At 45.2% G+C, this 22,390-nt stretch overlaps 1 protein-coding gene across 1 annotated transcript in view; it reads left to right on the top strand.

The window, feature by feature from the left end:
* The first annotated feature begins 514 nt into the window (after window positions 1-514).
* KIF26B (kinesin family member 26B) overlaps window positions 515-22,390 on the top strand; it is a 377,549-nt gene continuing 355,673 nt past the window's right edge. Inside the window, exons 1-2 of the mRNA XM_066617657.1 lie at window positions 515-577; window positions 1,611-2,024. Of these exons, the coding sequence (XP_066473754.1) occupies window positions 515-577; window positions 1,611-2,024 (477 nt within the window). The remainder of the gene's footprint in view (window positions 578-1,610; window positions 2,025-22,390) is intronic.

The raw sequence follows: 22,390 nt of genomic DNA on the forward strand, positions 1-22,390 counted from the left end.
TGAGATTTTTAGCCGATTTCTTTTAACTCACTTACAAACCTTGGCGAAGGAAACAAGTTACCACACCATCAAATAGTCCAGTGAAAAATCGCTGCCTGTGAGAAACACCCAGGTCTCCGGTTCTCTCTCTCATCTTCTTCCTTTTCTAAAATCTACCTTGGATGTGAGATTGTTTCTTTTACTGGTGGGGGAAAGTGGCACTGTCTGCTTGGAAGGAAAAATGCTGATCCCTTGGATTTCTGCACAAATAAAAGAGTGGAAGTAATGAGACAGAAGACAATGAGGACAAAAATGATCAGAAGCAAAGAAATCTAACCTTCTCCTTGGTTTCCTGGGGGTGTTTTCTGGGCTCCAGGAATTTTTTTATTTTTTTCTGGAAGGAAAATACACAAGCACACACACTGACTTCAAGTGCAGAGTGTACAGCTGGTGTGAAGCTCATTGGATCTGGGGGAAAAAATTCCCCATTGGATATAAATTTGTAGGAAATCCTGTTGTGTGCACAAAGATCATCATGAATTCTGTGGCTGGAAATAAGGAACGAATTGCAGTCACAGCCCGAAGCAGGAAATATGGGGTAAGTTGTCCTTAAGTAAGAGAATCTAGGAAGAGGATGCTTTCAACCTCTCCCTGCTTTCATACAAAAGAGCTGCATTCTCTCCTTGTAAGAGGACACAGAGACCAGAAAGCCAGCCTCATAACCTTATTTAGCTGCATGTTTCCAATCAGGGTGCAGTGGCTCTATTACCAGTTCACTAAATGGTGTGAAATAAATCTGAAACCCATTTTTTTTCCTTCCTACTTCAGCAGACTCCCCTTGCTTGGGAAGCATGACTTAGAGCCCAATCCTATGCCTGTCTACTCAGAAGTACGTTCCATTATAGTCAATGGGGCTTACTCCCAGGAAAATGTGGATTAGGATTGTAGCATAAGAGCCCAATACTATGCCTGTCTACTCAGAAGTAAGCCTCATTCTAGTCGACGGGTCTTACTCCCAGCAAGGTGTGGACAGGATTGCAGCACAAGAGCCCTATGCTATGCCTGTCTACTCAGAAGTAAGTCCCATTCTAGTCAATGGAGGCTCACTCTCAGGAATGTGTGGATAGGATTGTAGCCTCACAGCCCAAGCCTATGCATGTCTACTCAGAAGTAAGTCCCCTTAGAGTCAATGGGGCTTACTCCCAGGAAAGTGTGGACAGGATTGCAGCACAAGAGCCCAATGCTATGCCTGTCTACTCAGAAGTAAGTCCCATTCTAGTCGACAGGGCTTACTCCCAGGAAAGTGAGGCTAACTTTTCCAGCCTCAGCCTTCCTTGCCCGAGACTGCCGCGACGGACAGCGGGACAGGCTCGGTTCTTTGTGGACGGCCCCCTCCAGTCTCAGCGGTGCGAGGGCTGCGCGTGCCTTCGGGAGAGGGATGGGCGCGGGCGGGCGAGCGGCTGCTGCTGCACGGAGGGGAGCATCGAGCGCGCTCCGGGGCCGCCTGGAGGAGAGCAAGCATGCCGCCCACCCCGGTGGGTAGGGAGGCGGCGGCGATGGCTGATCCTCGGGGGGAACCTGGCTCTGGCTCCGGCGCTGACGCTGGGCTCTCGCTCGCTCTCTCCCCGCAGGCGAACGACCCCTGCTCGCCCACCAAGCCCGAGGCGCCCTTCTCGCCGGAGAGCTGGTACCGGAAGGCTTACGAGGAGTCCCGGGCCGGCGGCCGCCCAGCCCCCGAGGGCGCCGGCTCCGCGCTGGGCTCCTCCTCCGGCACCCCTTCCCCCGGCTCCGGCACCTCCTCGCCCGGCTCCTTCGGCGGCTCGCCCGGCCCGGCGTCCCCGGGGATCGGCACCAGCTCGCCCGGCTCGCTGGGAGGCTCCCCCGGCTTCGGCACCGGCTCCCCCGGCTCCGGCAGCGGAGGAGGCTCCTCCCCGGGCTCCGACCGCGGCGTCTGGTGCGAGAACTGCAACGCCCGCTTGGTGGAGCTGAAGAGGCAGGCGCTCAAGCTGCTCATCCCCGGGCCCTTCGGCGGCGGCGGCGGCAAGGTGAGTGGGCGCGGGGCGAGGCAGGCCGGGTCGGGGGCTGAATTCCCGCCTCACCTGGGCAAAGCTGCATGGACCTCAGTGGGACTCCCAGCCCTGCAGCCTGCATAGTGGCTGGTGGCGTAGCTGGAGGGGGCGGCTCCATTTTGCTCCCCCCGCCGGGAGTGGCTCCGAGTGCTCCGCCCCCTCCAGCTACGCCACCGGCTGTGGCCCAGGGGACGGGGGCCTGGGAACTGTGGCAAGAGGGCTTGTGTGGCCTCCTGGGGCAGAAAGCTCTGCAGTGGCAACCACAGCCCAAGCCTGTGCAGGTCTCCTCAGAAGCAAGTCAGTGGGGCTTACTCCCAGGTAAGTGTGGCTAGGATTGCAGCCTGGCAGTTCCTGCTGACTTGAGACTGTTGTTGTGCTGCTAGTATTGTCACTTCAAGCAAAAGTCTGGTTCTTTGCCTCATCCAGGTTGTGTGAATACAGGTATTGGCTTCGGCGTGTCAATATATATGCAGTACATATAGAAACAGGACCTCAACTTCAGGGCCTAGTTTTCAGTGGCACAACCTCAGACTGCAGGTGGAAACTCACATGACTGAATGCTCCTGTTTACCAAAAAGTTTTCCCTATATGGGAAAACGAGACTTCAGTCATCTCCCTGATGTGCTGGTTTTCTACTTGCAGGGCACCCTTGTTTAGTTTAATCAGAGGAATATTCATTCATTCATTCATGTGAGCCTCCAGATGATATGCCTGACACAGGCATTTCAGTGACTGCTCGGCCCCTTTATGAATTAACAGTAATTGACCTGCCTTTGCACTGTAGGAGCAATAAGGATTCTTTTGCATATTAAATATGCAATGTATATTAAAGAGGCATTCATCTCATGCTGCTTCTAAGGTTATGAAATGACTGGATAACAATTATAACCTTAAAGGTAGGCTATTTATTTTCACACGCAGACTGAGATTCATTGCTTATATTTTAATTAAATTCATTATTCCTGTCTTATTTTCACATTTCTGAAATTTACATGTTTGTTAGGCAGATATCCACTGGATGCCTTTACCACCTACATTTTGTAGTTAAGAAGAGTATCCTGCTGGCTATTGAGGGCAGCAGTGGCTCAGTTTTGCGTTTTCTTGCTTATTGCCTTTCAAATTACCCTACATTTATGCCTTTACTTTATTATCCCATCTGCTTCCTTATCTAAATCAAATATTGGCTCCAGAGTCTCTTCCTATTGATGCTTCTCTATCATTTTGCTTTGTGTTCTCGCTCTTTTGTATACAGTTATGTGTGTGCATGTTCAGTAGGCACAGACCTTACAGTTATTTTTATTTAATTGTAGAGCAAGACCTTACTGTACCATTGGTAAAATGGTACTTGGATCCTCAGAACTGATCTGGCTGTTTCATTTGTGGAGGAAGGGAAATGTGCTTGCTATAGAAGTCTTATTTCAGTGGCAGCAATGTCTGCAGTAAAAATGATCAGTGATGATGAAGGGGGAAATGGAAAGGCTGAGGAGAACCAGTACGTGACAATCATTCCAAAGAGTCCAGGCTTGTCCACAACATATGGTAAAGGCTGCAGTATCTTATGCTAAAGAAGGTAGATGGTATTATCATGTCTGGTGGACTGGCTGCATTTATGAGTTGCTTAGAAGATGTAACTAGGTACTGTACTACATAGTCCTTATCTGGAGACCTGTCACAGATGATGGTGAGTGTGTACACACTACCTGCATTACCTTGGAGTGACAGCTTCCTTAGGACTCCAAGACCATTTTAATACATTATGTTGATGTTGTATTCTTGAGGACTTGTTCACAAGTTATGTCTCTGCTCTAATTTCTTGTCCATGGTGTTTCCACATTGCTAAGTTAGTGAATGAAAGCTTATAACAGTGAGAGTCTGACCTTCAAAGGCGGTTGAACCACAACCCACAGCAAATGTAATGTGATTTCTACATTGAATCAACAAGACTTTTCTGAAGAGGACTGTAATTATCTGTACCATAAAAGTCCTTTTAAAACCAGATGTTTGTGGTGCGTTGGCCGTTAAGTGAGGGCTGCCAGTTAGAGCAAGAAAACTATGGAATAGCATTTATCTGGCTCTTTTAAGTGTTTGTGAATTTGTTTTTCAGTATGCAGATAAAAACATGGTAAACCTTGGATTAACAACTTTCTTTTAAAAAAATGCTGATGTATTCCCTTAATTTCACACTTTTACAATTCAGGAATGTGCAGTTAATTGTCAGTTCATAGTACTACGAATGTCCATGTGCAAAAAATGTTCATTCTCTTGCTGTTGAGTGAGTGCATGTTAGGAGACACAGTGAGCCAATTCAAATGTCCAGACAAGGCTGTATCCTCAAACAAAGGTGAGGTATCATGTCTGAATGTTCAACCTCCATCATTTAGAAAGTTGGCATGTCGGAAGCTATGCAATAATTCTTTCCAGGTGTAGGTAATTTGGAAGCTATTCAACTAAGTTTGGCCCTATCTCAGCTGAATATCTTTATGTTCTCATACTGGTCTAACCTGGAGTTGTGGTTATTTGCATTTTTTTGGTATTGTTGCACTCTGTTTTTTAAAAAATGTCTGCAGAGGAAACCTAGCACAGCAGGGAACAGGCTCAGCTAGGCCAGAATCTTCCTCTTACACATGTGCAAATTTTAAAAAAAGGTTTGTACAGCTTTTGCATGAAGGAGCATTAACCCCCCCTCCCCAAGTCTGAAATGATATAGGCTACTTTTCTTCACTAGAATCCTCATGAGTATCTGTACATTGATATCATGAGTATCTGACACTGAATACAAAAGGAGCTACTCTGTTTGCTGTGAATAATTCACGTTAAATCAACATGCTATTCTGAGGAAGAGTCCTACTTGTTTTTTGGTCAGTTTATTAGTAGCATCCATATGTCTAAGAGCATGTAGGTAGTGTTAAATGCAAATCAAGAAACAGTTTTGGAACCCTCCTGGATCAGCCAAAGGACAATCTTGTCCAGCTTCCTGTTTCCCACAGTGATCCACCAGCTACCTCTGGGAGTACCTCTGGGAGGGAAAGGCATACTTCTCTTTTGCCATTTCTCTCCTACAAGTGACATACAGAGGCATACCATTACTCAATATGGAGGTAGCACACAGCCACCATAACTAGTAGCCATGAATTTGCCCAATCTGATTTTTAAAGTCATCCAAGCTTATGGCTATGAGCACATCTTGGGATAACAGATTTTACAGGCTGCCTATGCACTTTGTGAAGATGTACTTTGTCTATTTTTAATCTCCTGTCATCAAGTTCATTGGATGATCCCTGGTTCTTGTGTTGCGAGAGGAGGTGAAAACTTTGCACTATCCATTCTCTCCAGCATAATTTTATGTCTCACTCATGTCCCCCACTTTTAACTGCCTCTTTTCTAAGTAATGTTGTAGCCATTCCTTGTGAGGAAGGTGTTTCAGTCCTCTGACTATTTTTGGTTGCCCTCTTTTGCATCCCTTCCAGCTTTTCCAAATCTGTCTTGAGATGCAGCAATCAAAACTGTTCACAGTATTTCAAATGTGGCCACCCCATAGCATTTCCTGATCCCTTTCCTGATGACCCTTAGCACCCCAAGTGCCATGCACTCAGTTGACGCATTTATTGAACTATTCATCATGTTGCCAACATATCTATCCCGATTTTGTCATTGACAGCTTAGCTTGCATTGGTGTATACTGTATATGATTGGAATTGCTTGCCCCAGTGTGCTTTACGTTGAACCACATTTGCCATTTGCTTGACCATTCTACCAGTAAGAAGAGGTCCTTTTGGTGCTCTTCACACTCCATTTTGGGTTGGATAGGAAAATTGTTTAGGATTGGTAAGTTGGAGGAAGTCCAAGTGTGCCGTATGAATCAAATTGCTCCTCTCCATGTGCCTGTTGACACTCTTAAATAACTCTGGGTTAATGAGGCAGGACTTGCTTTTTCAGAAATCAAGCTGATTCTTCTACATGCATAATAATTATGAACTAAAGTGGCTAAACAGAATGGACTAAACCAGCAGTTCTCAAACTGTTTTTGCTTTAGCACCTACTTTTTAGTGATTTCATTAACCCAGAAGTGATGTCACAGCTGGAAGTGACATCATAAAGTAGGAAAATTTTTATCACTCCTATATGAAAAGATTAAATTAATTTTAGTAATTATGCAAGTAAATTAAAAGTTTACAATAAGTATATGTTTAAAAATTTATTTAAAATAAAGAACCGTCCTAACCCTCCCACGCAGTGTCTGTTCTGTTAAAAAATTCCCCAAACATCCCAAAGGTTGAAATCCCATTTACACTTACTTGGGAGTAAGCCTCATTGACTGTCAGTGTTAAAAGCACATACGTAGTAGCTTGTTAAAAGTACAGATCTGTAACATTTTCCCAGATGCAGTCACACACCATGGTAGCACTAAGTAACATGTTAAAAAATAAAATACACATTGAAATGAATGGGGACCCACATGCAATTGGCATGTGACTTACCTAGTGGGTCCTGACCCATGGTTTGAGAAACACTGAACTTAAACTGTTCATTCTGTAATTTCTGAAATCCTGCCTGGGTCCCTTTTAAAATATTGTTGTTACGTTGGCTACCTTACAGTCCTTTGGCAAGGAGGCTGATTAAAGGACAAATTTTAGTTTTTTGTTATAGAAGATGAACAATTTCACTTCTGAGTTCCTTCAGAACTCTTGGGTGGATGCTCTCTTGACCCAGTGATTTGTTAATGTTTAGTTAATCTGTATTCTCCAGAATTTTATCTTATTTCTGTTTGACTCAGTTCTTCAGACTTGCTCCCTGAGAAGATTAGTTCTGGTGTGGGTATCTACCCTGAGTTCCTGTAGTAAAGATAAATGCAAATAGTTCATTCAGCTTCTCTGTGCTCTCCTCATCCTCTTTAAGCTTCCTTTTTTATAACCTCATTATTCAGCAGTCCAACCGTATCTCTGATGGTTTCCTCCTTTTGATATATTTAAAGACTTCTGATTATTTGCATTGATATTTTTTAGCCATGTGCTCCTCATTCTTTTTTCATAGGATATCCCTTATTGTCAGCTTACATTTCTTTTGCTAGAGTTTCTTCTTTTTGGTTTCCATTTAGGCAAGACTTCCATCTCCCGAAAGAAGCCTTCTTACCTATGGTAGTTTCTTTGACTCAGCTCATGAGCCATGCTGGCATCCTCCTAGACCTTGTGGTGCCTTCCTGCTTAGTGATATACTTTCTAGATGAGCATCTGTTATTGTGGCTTTAAATATCTGCTGGAGAAATTTGACCCTCTTGACTTTCCCTTTCAGCTTCCTATTTACTAGTCCTCTTATTTTTGAAAGTTCCCTCTTTTGAAGTCAAATCAACAGCAATCACAATGTTTTGTTACCTCTTGATCCATACTACCAAGGAAAATTCTTTAAAGTAGAAGAGCAAATATTATCATTTGATAACACTTGGGCCTGACAATGCAAACTGAGTTGAATTGTGTCACATTCGTGGAACTTTGCTTGACATGTTTGCAGGGTTACTATGGAAGAAAATGATACTCGTACTGCTTTTAAAACTTAATCAGCCCAAGAGCCCCTGTTGCTGAGTACATATCCAAGGATGCAGCATACAGTAAGTATACAAAAAGAAAGTCAATTATATGTAACAGTGAAGACAGCCTGTTGTGGAAAAACTGGAAGATAACATGCATAGGTTTGGTTGATCAGTGGTTCCCAACCTGTAAGAGCCAGTGACCACTGAAGCAGAAATTGGAATTGTCGTGGACCACATGCAACCCCCCCACCCCTGCACACAAAATTAATTTATAATAATTAGAGAAGACTTATTAGATATTTATTATTATACAGAAAATTTGTGGGTTGCTGCTTTTGTTGCTGGCTATGGGCTACGGTCTCCATCCTTTCTGGTGATCTGTAGGGCAGCACTTGCTCGGCAAGTGAATGAAGGTGATTTATTTTTTCTGAGGCCTTACAGACCAATTCTCAGGTCCTGGTCCCTGGTCCATGGGCAACAGGTTGGGAGCCAGTGGTCTAGATATAATGATCCTGGTCCAACAAACCATGGCCATGTGCCTACGTGCACTCTTTCTCCCCTCTCTGGCATGCTTTAAATCAATACTTGCTGGTTTTTTGAATTATAGTTTCCCATGAAGTCGGGAAGACACAACTCACTCAAACCATTTTCCTGGACAGGAGGGGAGAGTGTGTGGGTATGCAGCTCACTGATTATGTCTGAAGTGGACCAAAGTGGTCCTCTAGAAAAAGTCAACCAGACAAATATTGCTGTGTAAATCTTTGGAGCTCTTAATTATAGATTTTGTCACTAACTACAGGAATCATCTGACATAGTAGCTTCCTGACAATAAAAACATACTTTATTACATTTATTAGATATTCTGAAAATAAATGTAATAGAAAATGTTGACCAAAACTAATGTGACTTAGGAGCCAGTCCTATCAAACTTTCCAGAGCTGATACAGCTGTGCCAACAGGGTGTGCACTGCATCCTGCAGTGAGGGGGGGGCAATCACAGAAGTCACCTCAAGGTATGTTTGTTCCCTTACTTTGGAGCTTCCTTGCAGCCTCAGTGGTGCTGAAGTGTTGGATAGGATTGGGCTCTTATTCAGCTAGGCTACCGTGCCTTCCCATATAGTGCTAAGACTTCTATGTTTGTCAGTAGTGTGACACATGGGCTGTTGGCTTCATATTGTGTGATTATAACTCTACCCGCTTCTTTGCTCCATGGAGTCGGATGGTGTCGATAGCTACCTGAATTAGTGCTTAGGATCAAGAACATGTGGATTGATCTAGCTGCTCCCATGGAAGAGAGAGCAAGTACCTGTAATATGACAGCAAAGGTTTTTTTTTGAATGGTTTTTTTTTACAGTGCTTGAGAATTGTGATTTCTTTGCCAGAGTCAAAATGATAGCCCAACAACAGGGTCTCATAAAGTAATATGGCTATAAGATTGCCAAGTTCAACCTCTCCCCCAAAGCAGTATCCCACACATTGCAAACTTTCCTACCCTGCAATGGTTAATTGTGTAGTGCAAACCACAGCTGCAAAAATCAGGACTTTGGTACACCAAGGACAGTGCCCTTTCTCTGAACCCAGTGGGTTTGTTCTTTCTCCTCTGCTTCTGCATTCTGTTTTTACACTAATGCTGCTGTCCTTGCTGGTCAAATTCCTCAAATATGTCTTTGCTATGTATACCCAAAGAAAAATGTTTTTTTCTTCATTCTCCTTTAGAGCATCGCTGGGCAGTTCTACAATGGCAGCAGCTAATCATGTTGGAAAGTTATGGGTGGTGATGGTGGTTCAGAGAAAGCACAATTTTCCTGACAATCAGAATGTCTGACCGTGGCTGCAATCCTATCCATGCTTTCCTGGGAGTAAGCCCCATTGACTATAATGGGCCTGGCTTCTGAGTAGACTTGCATAGGATTGGGCTCACAATCCTTTTATCTGTTTCTGTTGTTTCAAATGTATTCAACATGGCCCAGATCAGCTCGAGTTGTGCATGCCATATTCGCCTCCCCTGCCCAAAAGTGTCCTGTCATATGCAAGTGTAATTGTAACCTATAGGAAGGATAATCAAATGTGCGTTCTAATTCTTGCCCATTTATCATTTATGAATCCTGCTTTAGAAGGTTTTTTGGGACTCCTGCTGATAGTAGCTTGGAAATTTCATTAGCTCTCATAACTGTTGTCAGCAAAAGAGTTTTATAACCACAGTCAGCAAAATATATTTTACATTTTACACTTATTCAGTACTTTAAATGCATATAACCTGGATAAGCTGATGGTATGACACCAGTGACTGTAGTGTAATACAGAAGAGGAATGCATGGAAATGGTAGATAATGACTATTGGAATACATTCTGATAAACATCTTTTTAATATTGAGCAGCCATTTCCTTTGAACTTTGTGTGTGTGTGATAAACATATTCACATGCATTAAAATACTGGAAAATGAACGCTTAGCCAGAATTGGGTCCCCTCCGGGGGAGAAAGGAGGGGAGAAATACAATAAATAAGGATACCTTTTGCTAGCTCATAGTTGTCACTGAATTTGGAAAATTAACTGTAACAAGAAATCATCTTAGTCGCTCTCTTTTGCACCTTTTCCATTTCCACTATGTCTTTTTTGAGATGCGGCGACCAGAACTGGACACGATACTCCAGGTGTGGCCTTACCATAGATTTGTACAACGGCATTATAATATTAGCCGTTTTGTTCTCAATACCCTTCCTAATGATCCCAAGCATAGAATTGGCCTTCTTCACTGCCGCCGCACATTGGGTCGACACTTTCATCGACCTGTCTACCACCACCCCAAGATCTCTCTCCTGATCTGTCACAGACAGCTCAGAACCCATCAGCCTATATCTAAAGTTTTGATTTTTTGCCCCAATGTGCATGACTTTATACTTACTGACATTGAAGTGCATCTGCCATTTTGCTGCCCATTCTGCCAGTCTGGAGAGATCCTTCTGGAGCTCCTCACAATCACTTCTGGTCTTCACCACTCGGAAAAGTTTGGTGTCGTCTGCAAACTTAGCCACTTCACTGCTCAACCCTGTCTCCAGGTCATTTATGAAGAGGTTGAAAAGCACCGGTCCCAGGACAGATCCTTGGGGCACACTGCTTTTCACCTCTCTCCATTGTGAAAATTGCCATGTCAGCATTGTGAAAATTGCCATGTCAGCAGGAGGAAAATTTAGGGACTTCAGTTTTACTTATGTTACACAAAACTGTGTTCTAATTACAGAAGTATGGTCCCTTAATTAACCATTCAAATATTCAGCTCCCTAGCACATCTTGCAAGAAAAAGATGTGCAGTTTTCCCCATTGATATTAAACATATATGAAGAAAATATAGGTGACAAAAGAGTATTTTGTCCCTTTAGGTCCCTTTAGGGAGAAGGGCGGGATATAAATAACGTTTGTTGTTGTTGTTGTTATTATTATTATTATTTCTAAGGGAGTTAATCTTTTACATTTCCCACCTTTATGTATATAGGTACATGGTGAAGGGAAAGTGCATAGAAAATTGTTCTTTCTCTCTCCTAATGCCGGAGCTCAGAGTATCTAATCAAATTGATTGTCAGGAGATTCGGGACAGTCAAAAGTAGTCATTGGGACCATGCAGTATTAATTTATTGAATTTGCTGCCATAAGTCATGTTGATCACTATCAATGTCCAGTAGGTGGTGCTAAAAAGGGATTTGACAAATTCATAAACTATCAATTCATGAATCATATCAATTGATATGATTTATGACAACTATATGGAGCTTCTGTTTTGGGGGGGGGGGCTATGCTGTTAAATACCAACTGCAGGAGAGCGAGAATCTTGCCTTCAAATCCAATTTGTGGTCTTCCTGGAGGTATCTAGTTGATCACTTTGGGGAAACAGGATGCCAGAATAGCTGGACCTTGGGTTGGATCCAGTAGGGTTCTTCTTATGTTCTTACATCTCCTGTGGTAAAAACTGGCAATTTTGATGCCACAGTAAAGAACAGAATAATTTAAAAAATGCTCATATCCCAAACCAGCCTCAGCAAATTCATGACTGTCTTTGTATTCTGTGTATATGGAAAACATGTGGCATCCAAATGGTTGATAGAAGCAGAGAGAGTGGATGATGGAATTAGGTTGTGCAAGAAACCTCCAGAGCTTAACATTTATACTATATTAACATCTTATTGCGAACTTAACATTTATACTACAATAAATCTGTTTGGCCCAAATCCTAACCCACTTTCCAGCACTGGCATAGCTGTGCCAGTGGGACATGTACTGCATCCTGCAGTTTGGGGGGCACTCATGGAGGCCTCCTAAAAGTAAGAGAATGTTTGTTTCCTTACCTAAGAGCTGCATTGCCCTTATGTCAGTGCTGGAAAGTGGATTATGACTGCACCCTTGCAGCCCAATCCTGAGGTCTGTGGCATGGCTCCACACTGTGGACCTCAGTTGCAAACGTGCCGTAAGGCACGTTTGTGGCGCTCACCTCCGGGCTTCTGCCAGAGCAAGCCCAGCGCTGGCTGGCGCTGGGCTAGCACATGGTGGTCACCCAGGTTCCGCATCTTCGCAGTCCCCTGGACCACTGGGCTGTGGAACAGGGGGCCGGGGCTTGGCCATGGGCATGGGGGAGGCATTCCGGGGAGGGGGGAGGCATGGCCGGGGGCGTGGGGAAGGCGTGTCGTGGGAGGGAGAGAGGCGTATCCGCAGAGCTGAGCTCCACAGGATCCAACGCGCTTGTGCAGGGCTGCTCACCTTACATGAGCACCTTTACTTTAGTGCCAACCTTTTGGTCGCTGCTAAAGTGAGTAGCCCCATTGCAGTTCTGCTTCCCTTACTTGGGGGAAGGGGACGAACGTCCCCTTCTCCCAAGGAGCCTCCTGCGGTAACATGGGAGGTGCAGGATCCGGTGGGAGCCCTCTGTGGAGCCGCCCGGTCTGGGAGCTCCGGGCAGCTCAGGATTGGGCTGCCCGTCTCTTTAGGTGCCGCAAGTCTGGTTTGTGTTTGATGCATTTTCTGTGTATGCTTAACAAATGGTACAAATGTGGCCCAAATAATCACTTTGTGAATGTGCAATTTTCATGTAGATCTTAAACACTGAACTGAATTAACATAATAAATATTGAATTAGTATATCTGTTATATATTTTGGAAACTGAAGAATCTGAGTATGGTTAAAAAGGAAGCATTAGGATACTGGATGGACCCATGCCTTGTCTGAACAGCTCCTTTCACAACTGTAACTGTATTTGTACTTGATGTTTGCCATAGAAGCTATCTGCAGCTGTACTGTCTGTTTGGTCTGGGCATGAAGGCAAGGAAATGAAAAGTATATTGAACAAGAATGGTACTATAAAAATGCAGTCAGACAGCATAAGGTGTTATTTTAAGCAAAGAATTCCAGCAAAAAAATAGTGAAGTGGTGAAACTGAAAGGCAGTGTGATATGTGGATGAATTGTTAGATTGGAATGGAAGCCCTGAGTTCAAATTTCTGATCAATCACAGTCTTTCTCTCTCTTAGCATCCAGTTATTCTCACCACAAACTAAGTAATCCAGTTAGAGAGAAGGACTGTGTTGTGGAGAATAACAGAGGAGGTCACGCCTTCTGTTGCTGATAAATTTTGTATAGCACCATCAATGTGCATGGTTTTTTACATATGTTAAAAAAGATAGTCATTGCCTCAACGGGCCTAGTTACGGAAAATGAAGAATAAAGAGAGGAAAGGGGATGGAGGCGGGGTAAATACAGGAAGCATATGTGATTCTTTCATATACTTCAGTTTAGTAAGGGGAGTGATTGTCAACCTTTTCATCTTATGGTACACTGCCAAGGCAGTGTCAAGGAACACCATTGGTTTTTTTTGACAATTGGCGAAGCATACTGTGCTGCCTGTAGGGAGCTCACATCCCTACTAATGGCCCTACTAATAAATGAGCCTCCCCCAAATTCCCACAGCACACCTGTAGACCTTTTATGGCACACTGGTTGAAAATTGCTGCAGTAGGGAAAGAGACTAATATGTGCCAAAGGCTTCCTGGGTAAGGTGGATTTTCAGACAGGATGCTTAGGTTGTGAGTGAGGGGAACTTCTTGCAGGTGTACAGAGGCAGTTCTGGGCATAAGGGCCAGCAAGGAAGAAAGGGCATAGTCACATGAAGGAGTCAGAGGTTTTCAGTTGGTTGAGGGTGGTGATGGGGCTGGAAAAGTAAAGGTCATCGGCAGGAGTGCTCCTTTTTTAGCAGGGGGAGAGTAATTGGCCCACCTCACCCCAGCACTGTCTGTTCTAGTGGCAGTCTGCTGGTATTCATTTGCATCTTTTTAGATTGTGAGCCCTTTTGGGACAGGGAGCCATTTACGTTATTTGATTTTTCTCTGTAAACCGCTTTGTGAACTTTTAGTTGAAAAGCGGTATATAAATACTGTTGATTGATTGATTGATTGAGTGTAGCAGGATATGAGAGCTGAGAGATTGGGATGGGCAAGTCTACAGAAAGCTTTGAATGTGTACTTGTACTGAATCCAGGAGTGTACAGGAACCTGGTGGAGGGATTTAAGGAAGGATGTGATGTGATTTGTGTGATGAGTGAGATGAATGACTTTGCGGCAGTGTATTGGATGAAAGTCAGGGGAGTAAGATGAACCCACAGAAGACCAGCAAAAAGGAGCTTGCAGCAGTCAAAGTGAAACACTTTCACTTCAGAGTGTGGAATAGAGTTTTTGCTGAGTGGACAGCGAGGAAGAGCCTGATCTTGCTGTATTGTGAATTTGTAACAGACTGAGCATGGTGGATGTCACCATCCCACCTCGTTGAACAGCTTTTCCTCCTCCTCCTTTGCTCCCAAGGGGAAAGAGGAGTCAAAGATAAAGCCAAGACTATGTGCCTGTCCTAAGGGTGGATGGTGACATTGTTAATGGATAAGGGGAGAGTGTGAGAGGAGAGGGATTTGAGGGAAAAGATAAGGTCAGTCTTAGACAGACAGAGCTTGAGATGGCGGTGACACATCTGAGCTAGAATGCCATACAGGCAGTTTTGTGATACGGTCTTGGAAAGAGGGAGAGTAGTGAGCTATCTTCTGTTTATTGGTGGTAACAAAAGCCATGGTATTTGATGAGGTCACCCAGATACAGTGCCTAAAGGGAGAATAGCAAGGTGCCAGGAACAACACCCTGAAGGACCTCAATGCTAGAGGGAAAGGAGCAACTTTCTCCTGTGAAACCATTGAATGAGTGTTTAGATAGCTAGGAAGAGAACCATTGAATCACAGAGGCCTAAGTCACAAAGGAAGTCAGAACAACAGAGAGTGATCAACTGTGTTGAATGCATCTGTAAGATCCAAAAGGTTGAAAACAGAGTAAGGTGGCCCTTCCTCAGCTGTGGGTTTGGAACCTATAGATTTGACCCAGCATGGATTCTGAACCTGTGATGGGAGGGGTCTTCCGTGAAACTGTAAGTTGCTTTTTTTTGCCTCAGTGCTCAGTGTGAGCTTGGCAGAGGCCAAAGGATGGACGTCCCCAGCCTCTGCTGAGTTCAGAGGCGCCTATGAAGGCAAAGGAGCAGAGCTCCCCTCACCTCTGGAGGGGGGGCAGCCTCCAGAAATTGAAGGGTGGATATTCACTCATATCCACAGTGTCGGGTATCTGCAGGGGGCTTCCAGAATGGAATTCCCGAAGATAAGGGGACATGTCTGTAATAGCAGAAAGGACAATGCTTCAGAGAAGGCCACTGTATCAATGAACTTCAGGTCCCAGAAAGAGAACATGGGAACAGTGGGCTGTGAGGAATGCTGAAGCAGGTGAGGAGATGATTTGATGGGGAATTCCATAGGAAAAAGGTCAGAGATGGGGTAGCTTTTGGTGGAGATAAAATAAAGATTGTGACCACGGCAGTGCATAGTGGAGTCTATCCAAAGCTGGAGACTGAAGGAGAGGGCTAGAGAGAGGAGATACCAGGCACTGTGACTGTATGGGTGCAAAGCAGTCTTCTGCTAGTAAGCTATGATTTCTCCTAATACCGACCCATGTGTGTGTGCTGCATAAATGGGTCTGGTTTATTTCCCTTGCTGTTAGAAGCCTTACATTATGAGAAAGAAAAGCTTCAGAACTTGGATGACGATTTTCATCATCTTTGCTCACATGCTCTTGGTTTAGCCCAGTGGTACTCAAACTTTTCCGGCCAGTGGCTCCCTTGACCCCCATGGCTGTTGGCCATGACTCCCCATCGTGTTCCTGAGGGCTGGAAGTGACATCATTAAACAGGAAATGGCCAGAAATATTAACTATATTAAATATAATATAATTAATCATATCATTAATTAAATGCAGATCTTAAAAATATATTAATACATAGCAATATACATGCTTTATAAATGATCAGCTGCTGATCACTGTTGGAGACAGCATGCTGGAGTAGGTAGATTTTATCTGGTCCAGGAGGACTCATTTTTTTAAACTTTGTAAGCATACCAATAGAATTATTTTATCAAATGAACTTTGTGAACAACCAGTCTGACCAACATTACACACACACACCCCTGTGGACCCCAATTCAACTAGTCATTTCTCCCATTTTCCTTGGATAGGATTGAACTCTTTATTAATTTAATGAAATTAAATTTTTCCAGCAGCTGGTGGGGAAAACAAAAATAGACCATGAAAATGTATCAGAGCTGATAAGGGTTTGGTTAGGAAGCTGATTTGTCTCCTATACTAGGAGATGCTCAAACCGATGCATGTCTACTCAGAAGTAAGTCCCATTAGAGTCAATGGGGCTTACTCCCAGGAAAGTGTGGATAAGTTTGGGCTGGCAATCACTTCATCAATGGCTGATAAGTATTCCCTTCAAATAGCAAGATTCATCACTTTAAAAATATAGCCTTTCCTCTTCAGTCAAACAACAAGATTAATAAATCATTTTAAAAACAGTACCCTTTTTCTACTCCTGGCCAAGTAAAGTGTGTGCTTGTCTCTCCCCTCCCCCTTTGCCAACTGCATGGAAACAACTTTAAGGGGAGGAAAGCAGGAAGCTTTGGAGATCGAAAGGGGGGAGTGGAAGAGGGAGGGAGTTGAAAAGAGAGATTTCACTTTGATGAGAAGCAATCCCAGGCTGAGAACTAGGAACCAACCAGACAAGGATCAGTGAGGGTTAAGGACTGCAAGCCGAGCATGCTCGGAAGAGGGTGGGGCAGCAGCTGAGCAACGCCTGTTTCTTCTGCTTTAAAAAAAAAGCACAGAGATGGGCAGAAGACTGGCTCATATTCTGCCCAGGGGTGTGACTGTATCGCTGCAAGAGGACATCCCACGCCTCCCCTTTGAGTTCCCGGCGCCGCCCTAAAGAGCCGCGCCTCACAGTTTGAATAACACTGGTTTAGCCTTTTCCATTTCAGAGATTTTCAGTAGTCAAAGACTTGACTAATAATATTAATAATGAAAGAAACCCTGCAGCTGATATAATGGAAAATGGGTTCCCGCTAGCTTGTGGCTGCTTTAGAGAGACATTCCTAGTCGAGACAGGACAGTAATGAACCCTTCCTGAAAGCTTAGTGCAAGTGGCAGAATAATGGAAATTCATTTCCATCCAGACCTTTAATTTGTGAATAAGCACAGTCAGACTATATGGGGACTTAATTTTGTAGTGCAAAAATCTCAGTGACCTAATCATTTCATCCCAAGTCAGTGTAATGCAAATAGGATTATTGCATTAGAAATGTGATTTTAAATGGCCTGGAGCAGTAACTTGTCAGCATTTGGAAGGATTAACTGCATTAAAGTTTAGGCAGCAACAACTAGTCTTTTGTATTGCATCACAGATCACAATACTAAACCCCAAGCCTAGCCTGTTGACGGGACACTTTGTAACTGTGTGTCTCCTGGCAATGGGAATGTCTACTTTGCCTTTATATAACAGTACCTTAAATTGCTCATAATATGGAAGCAAGCCAGAGAAATGACTTGTTCTTTGACTTGTCAACTCTTGCCATTTTATTATTATGAATCTCACAATTGTAGGTGTTTTCTTAAAATCAAAACTATTAAAATCATGAACCTACTCTGTGAAATTTTTATTTATCTGCTTATCTTTGGGAAATGTTTGGAATTACGGTTTTTTAACACTTGTAAACAAAAAGCCTTATTACAGTCTCAGAGTTCACATGAGCATGTACCGTATTTTTCGCTCTATAAGACGCACTTTTCCCCCCCAAAAAAGTGGGGGGAAAAGTGTGTGCGTCTTATGGAGCGAATACTGAAAAGAAAAGAAAAAACTCCGCCCCTGGCCCCGCCCCCTGCCCGCTCTGCTCGGCTCCGCTTCCCAGGAAAGCGTGGGTGGGGTGGCAGTCTTGCTGAGCAAGCCCGTGTGTCTACTCAGAAGTAAGTTTCAGACTCACTGGGACTCACTCCCAGGAAAGGGGGGGGATGGCAGGCTCGCTGAGAAAGCCCACGTGTCTACTCAGAAGTAAGTCACTGGGGCTCACTCCCAGGAAAGCGGGGGTGGGGTGGCAGTCTTGCTGAGCAAGCCCCTAGAGCAGGGCTGCTCATTACGTCGACCCTCGAGCTACCAGTCCATCTCCAGGCGAAATGAGTCAATCGCGGGCTTCTCTCCTGTCCACGCATCCCTAGGAGTGAGCCCCTGGCAGGCTTGTGAGCCCAGGGAGCGAGCCTAGGGAGTGAGTCCAGGGAGCCCAGGGACTGAGACGGGCTCCTCCCTGGGAGAGGAGGCGCTGGCAGGCTTTTCTCCTGTCCACTCATCCCTGGGAGTGAGCCCCATTGGCTCTACTGGGGCTGACTTACCTTTCCCCTGCTTTTGCACTGGTATGTATGGAGATCTGCGCCCCCCCCCCACTTCCATCTGTTGGTTCTGTGTGCAAGGGGTTTTGCAATGGCCTTGCTGTGACGCCTATACAGAGATCTTACCTGCCCCACACTTTTCCCCTGCTTTTGCACTGCTATGTATGGAGATCTGCGCCCCCCCCACTTCCATCTGTTGGTTCTGTGTGCAAGGGGTTTTGCAATGGTCTTGCTGTGATGCCTATACAGAGATCTTACCTGCCCCACACTTTTCCCCTGCTTTTGCACTGCTATGTATGGAGATCTGCGCCCCCCCCCCCACTTCCATCTGTTGGTTCTGTGTGCAAGGGGTTTTGCAATGGCCTTGCTGTGATGCCTATACAGAGATCTTACCTGCCCCACACTTTTCCCCTGCTTTTGCACTGCTATGTATGGAGATCTGCGCCCCTCCCCACTTCCATCTGTTGGTTCTGTGTGCAAGGGGTTTTGCAATGGTCTTGCTGTGATGCCTATACAGAGATCTTACCTGCCCCACACTTTTCCCCTGCTTTTGCACTGCTATGTATGGAGATCTGCGCCCCCCCCCCACTTCCATCTGTTGGTTCTGTGTGCAAGGGGTTTTGCAATGGCCTTGCTGTGACGCCTATACAGAGATCTTACCTGCCCCACACTTTTCCCCTGCTTTTGCACTGCTATGTATGGAGATCTGCGCCCCCCCCACTTCCATCTGTTGGTTCTGTGTGCAAGGGGTTTTGCAATGGTCTTGCTGTGATGCCTATACAGAGATCTTACCTGCCCCACACTTTTCCCCTGCTTTTGCACTGCTATGTATGGAGATCTGCGCCCCCCCCCCACTTCCATCTGTTGGTTCTGTGTGCAAGGGGTTTTGCAATGGCCTTGCTGTGATGCCTATACAGAGATCTTACCTGCCCCACACTTTTCCCCTGCTTTTGCACTGCTATGTATGGAGATCTGCGCCCCTCCCCACTTCCATCTGTTGGTTCTGTGTGCAAGGGGTTTTGCAATGGTCTTGCTGTGATGCCTATACAGAGATCTTACCTGCCCCACACTTTTCCCCTGCTTTTGCACTGCTATGTATGGAGATCTGCGCCCCTCCCCACTTCCATCTGTTGGTTCTGTGTGCAAGGGGTTTTGCAATGGCCTTGCTGTGATGCCTATACAGAGATCTTACCTGCCCCACACTTTTCCCCTGCTTTTGCACTGCTATGTATGGAGATCTGCGCCCCCCCCCCACTTCCATTTGTTGGTTCTCTGTGCAAGGGGTTTTGCAATGGCCTTGCTGTGATGCCTATACAGAGATCTTACCTGCCCCACACTTTTCCCCTGCTTTTGCACTGCTATGTATGGAGATCTGCGCCCCTCCCCACTTCCATCTGTTGGTTCTGTGTGCAAGGGGTTTTGCAATGGCCTTGCTGTGATGCCTATACAGAGATCTTACCTGCCCCACACTTTTCCCCTGCTTTTGCACTGCTATGTATGGAGATCTGCGCCCCCCCCCCACTTCCATCTGTTGGTTCTGTGTGCAAGGGGTTTTGCAATGGCCTTGCTGTGATGCCTATACAGAGATCTTACCTGCCCCACACTTTTCCCCTGCTTTTGCACTGCTATGTATGGAGATCTGCGCCCCTCCCCACTTCCATCTGTTGGTTCTGTGTGCAAGGGGTTTTGCAATGGTCTTGCTGTGATGCCTATACAGAGATCTTACCTGCCCCACACTTTTCCCCTGCTTTTGCACTGCTATGTATGGAGATCTGCGCCCCCCCCCCCACTTCCATCTGTTGGTTCTGTGTGCAAGGGGTTTTGCAATGGCCTTGCTGTGATGCCTATACAGAGATCTTACCTGCCCCACACTTTTCCCCTGCTTTTGCACTGCTATGTATGGAGATCTGCGCCCCTCCCCACTTCCATCTGTTGGTTCTGTGTGCAAGGGGTTTTGCAATGGTCTTGCTGTGATGCCTATACAGAGATCTTACCTGCCCCACACTTTTCCCCTGCTTTTGCACTGCTATGTATGGAGATCTGCGCCCCCCCCCCACTTCCATCTGTTGGTTCTGTGTGCAAGGGGTTTTGCAATGGCCTTGCTGTGATGCCTATACAGAGATCTTACCTGCCCCACACTTTTCCCCTGCTTTTGCACTGCTATGTATGGAGATCTGCGCCCCTCCCCACTTCCATCTGTTGGTTCTGTGTGCAAGGGGTTTTGCAATGGCCTTGCTGTGATGCCTATACAGAGATCTTACCTGCCCCACACTTTTCCCCTGCTTTTGCACTGCTATGTATGGAGATCTGCGCCCCCCCCCCCACTTCCATCTGTTGGTTCTGTGTGCAAGGGGTTTTGCAATGGCCTTGCTGTGATGCCTATACAGAGATCTTACCTGCCCCACACTTTTCCCCTGCTTTTGCACTGCTATGTATGGAGATCTGCGCCCCTCCCCACTTCCATCTGTTGGTTCTGTGTGCAAGGGGTTTTGCAATGGTCTTGCTGTGATGCCTATACAGAGATCTTACCTGTACCACACTTTTCCCCTGCTTTTGCACTGCTATGTATAGAGATCTGCGCCCCCCCCCCACTTCCATCTGTTGGTTCTGTGTGCAAGGGGTTTTGCATTGGTCTTGCTGTGATGCCTATACAAAGATCTTACCTCCCCCACACCTTTCCCCTGTTTTTGCACTGGTCTGTATAGAGATCTGCTCCCCCCCCCTTGTATTGGAATCCAGGAAGATCTGGTGAGGAGGTAGATGTGGTGTCAGCAGTGGCCCCTTTAAGGGTAAGGCCTGGGCATCCTGGGCACAGCTGCAGCCACTGGAAGGCAATAGGGCCCTCAGGGATATAAGGAGTACCAGAGGCAGAAAGGGTTTGTGGGTTTTGAAGGAGTGTGGGCTGGCTGGCTGGGTTTATTGAATTTGGAATCTGAGTGTGGCTGGACTTGTATACCCTGATGGATTTAACTGACCTACCTGGAACCTGACCTTGGACTGTAATTTGGCTTATTGGCTCTGGACTCTGATTTGGCAACTCTGAATGATGGAACTGATTTACTTGGCATCTGTGGACTGGAACTGGACTCATTTTTGCTTGCTGCACTGGTGAGTTGCACAAGGGGGACTGATCAGCCTTAAGCGGGCATGAGGCCCAGTGGATTGAAATTTGGCAGAACATCATTGTAGCAGAAAGATAATGTGGTCCCCTATTTGTGTGCACCTGCTTTTGTGAGCTTCATAAATTCTGACTCTAGTGATGATGAGTTCTTGGGATTTCCAGAAAACTAGAGTACTCAAACCTTTAAGTCTCTCCATTTGTTAATGACAGTGATAATGGTTCTTAATGCCACTGTTGACTGCTGTTCACTTTACATGGTTCAAATGTTATTCTGTTATAGTTTATTAAATATTTTATTACACTATTTGGTTCAGAATATTTTTTCCTTGTTTTTCTCCTCTAAAAACAAGGTGCGTCTTATGGTCAGGTGCGTCTTATAGAGTGAAAAATACGGTAATTCTCTCTTGCTGCAATCAGTGGTACCAAAAAGCATGTAATGGCGACTGGTTTATGCCCAAGATGCATAACCTCTTTTTACCTAGTACAAGTACTTGAGAAGTACAAATATATTCCTAATATAAATTGACCATATTTTCTGAAAGCACCTATTTTGTAGATAGGGTACCAAGTTCCTTGCTTTGGTGCAGAATTTGACAATTTTGCTAGCATATACTGAATTTTTGAATGTTTTCACTTGGCTACGGTGACCCATGTGTTAGTAACTTCAAGACTGAACTACTGCAATGCACTCTGTGTGGGGCTCCCTGCCAAAGCAGTTCGGAAACTGCAATTGGTGCAGAATGCGGCAGCCTGAGTAGTTATGGGCACCAGATGTTATGACTCGGCTGGACCACTGCTTCAGCTACTACACTGGCTGCCCTTGCGCTTCCAATCCCAATTCAGGATGCCAGTTCTAACTGTTAAGGCCCTCCATGACCTGGGTCCAGGCTACCTGAAAGACTGCCTCCTTCCATACATT

The sequence above is a fragment of the Tiliqua scincoides genome, chromosome 1 (assembly GCF_035046505.1).
Source record: "Tiliqua scincoides isolate rTilSci1 chromosome 1, rTilSci1.hap2, whole genome shotgun sequence".
Classification (NCBI taxonomy): domain Eukaryota; kingdom Metazoa; phylum Chordata; class Lepidosauria; order Squamata; family Scincidae; genus Tiliqua; species Tiliqua scincoides.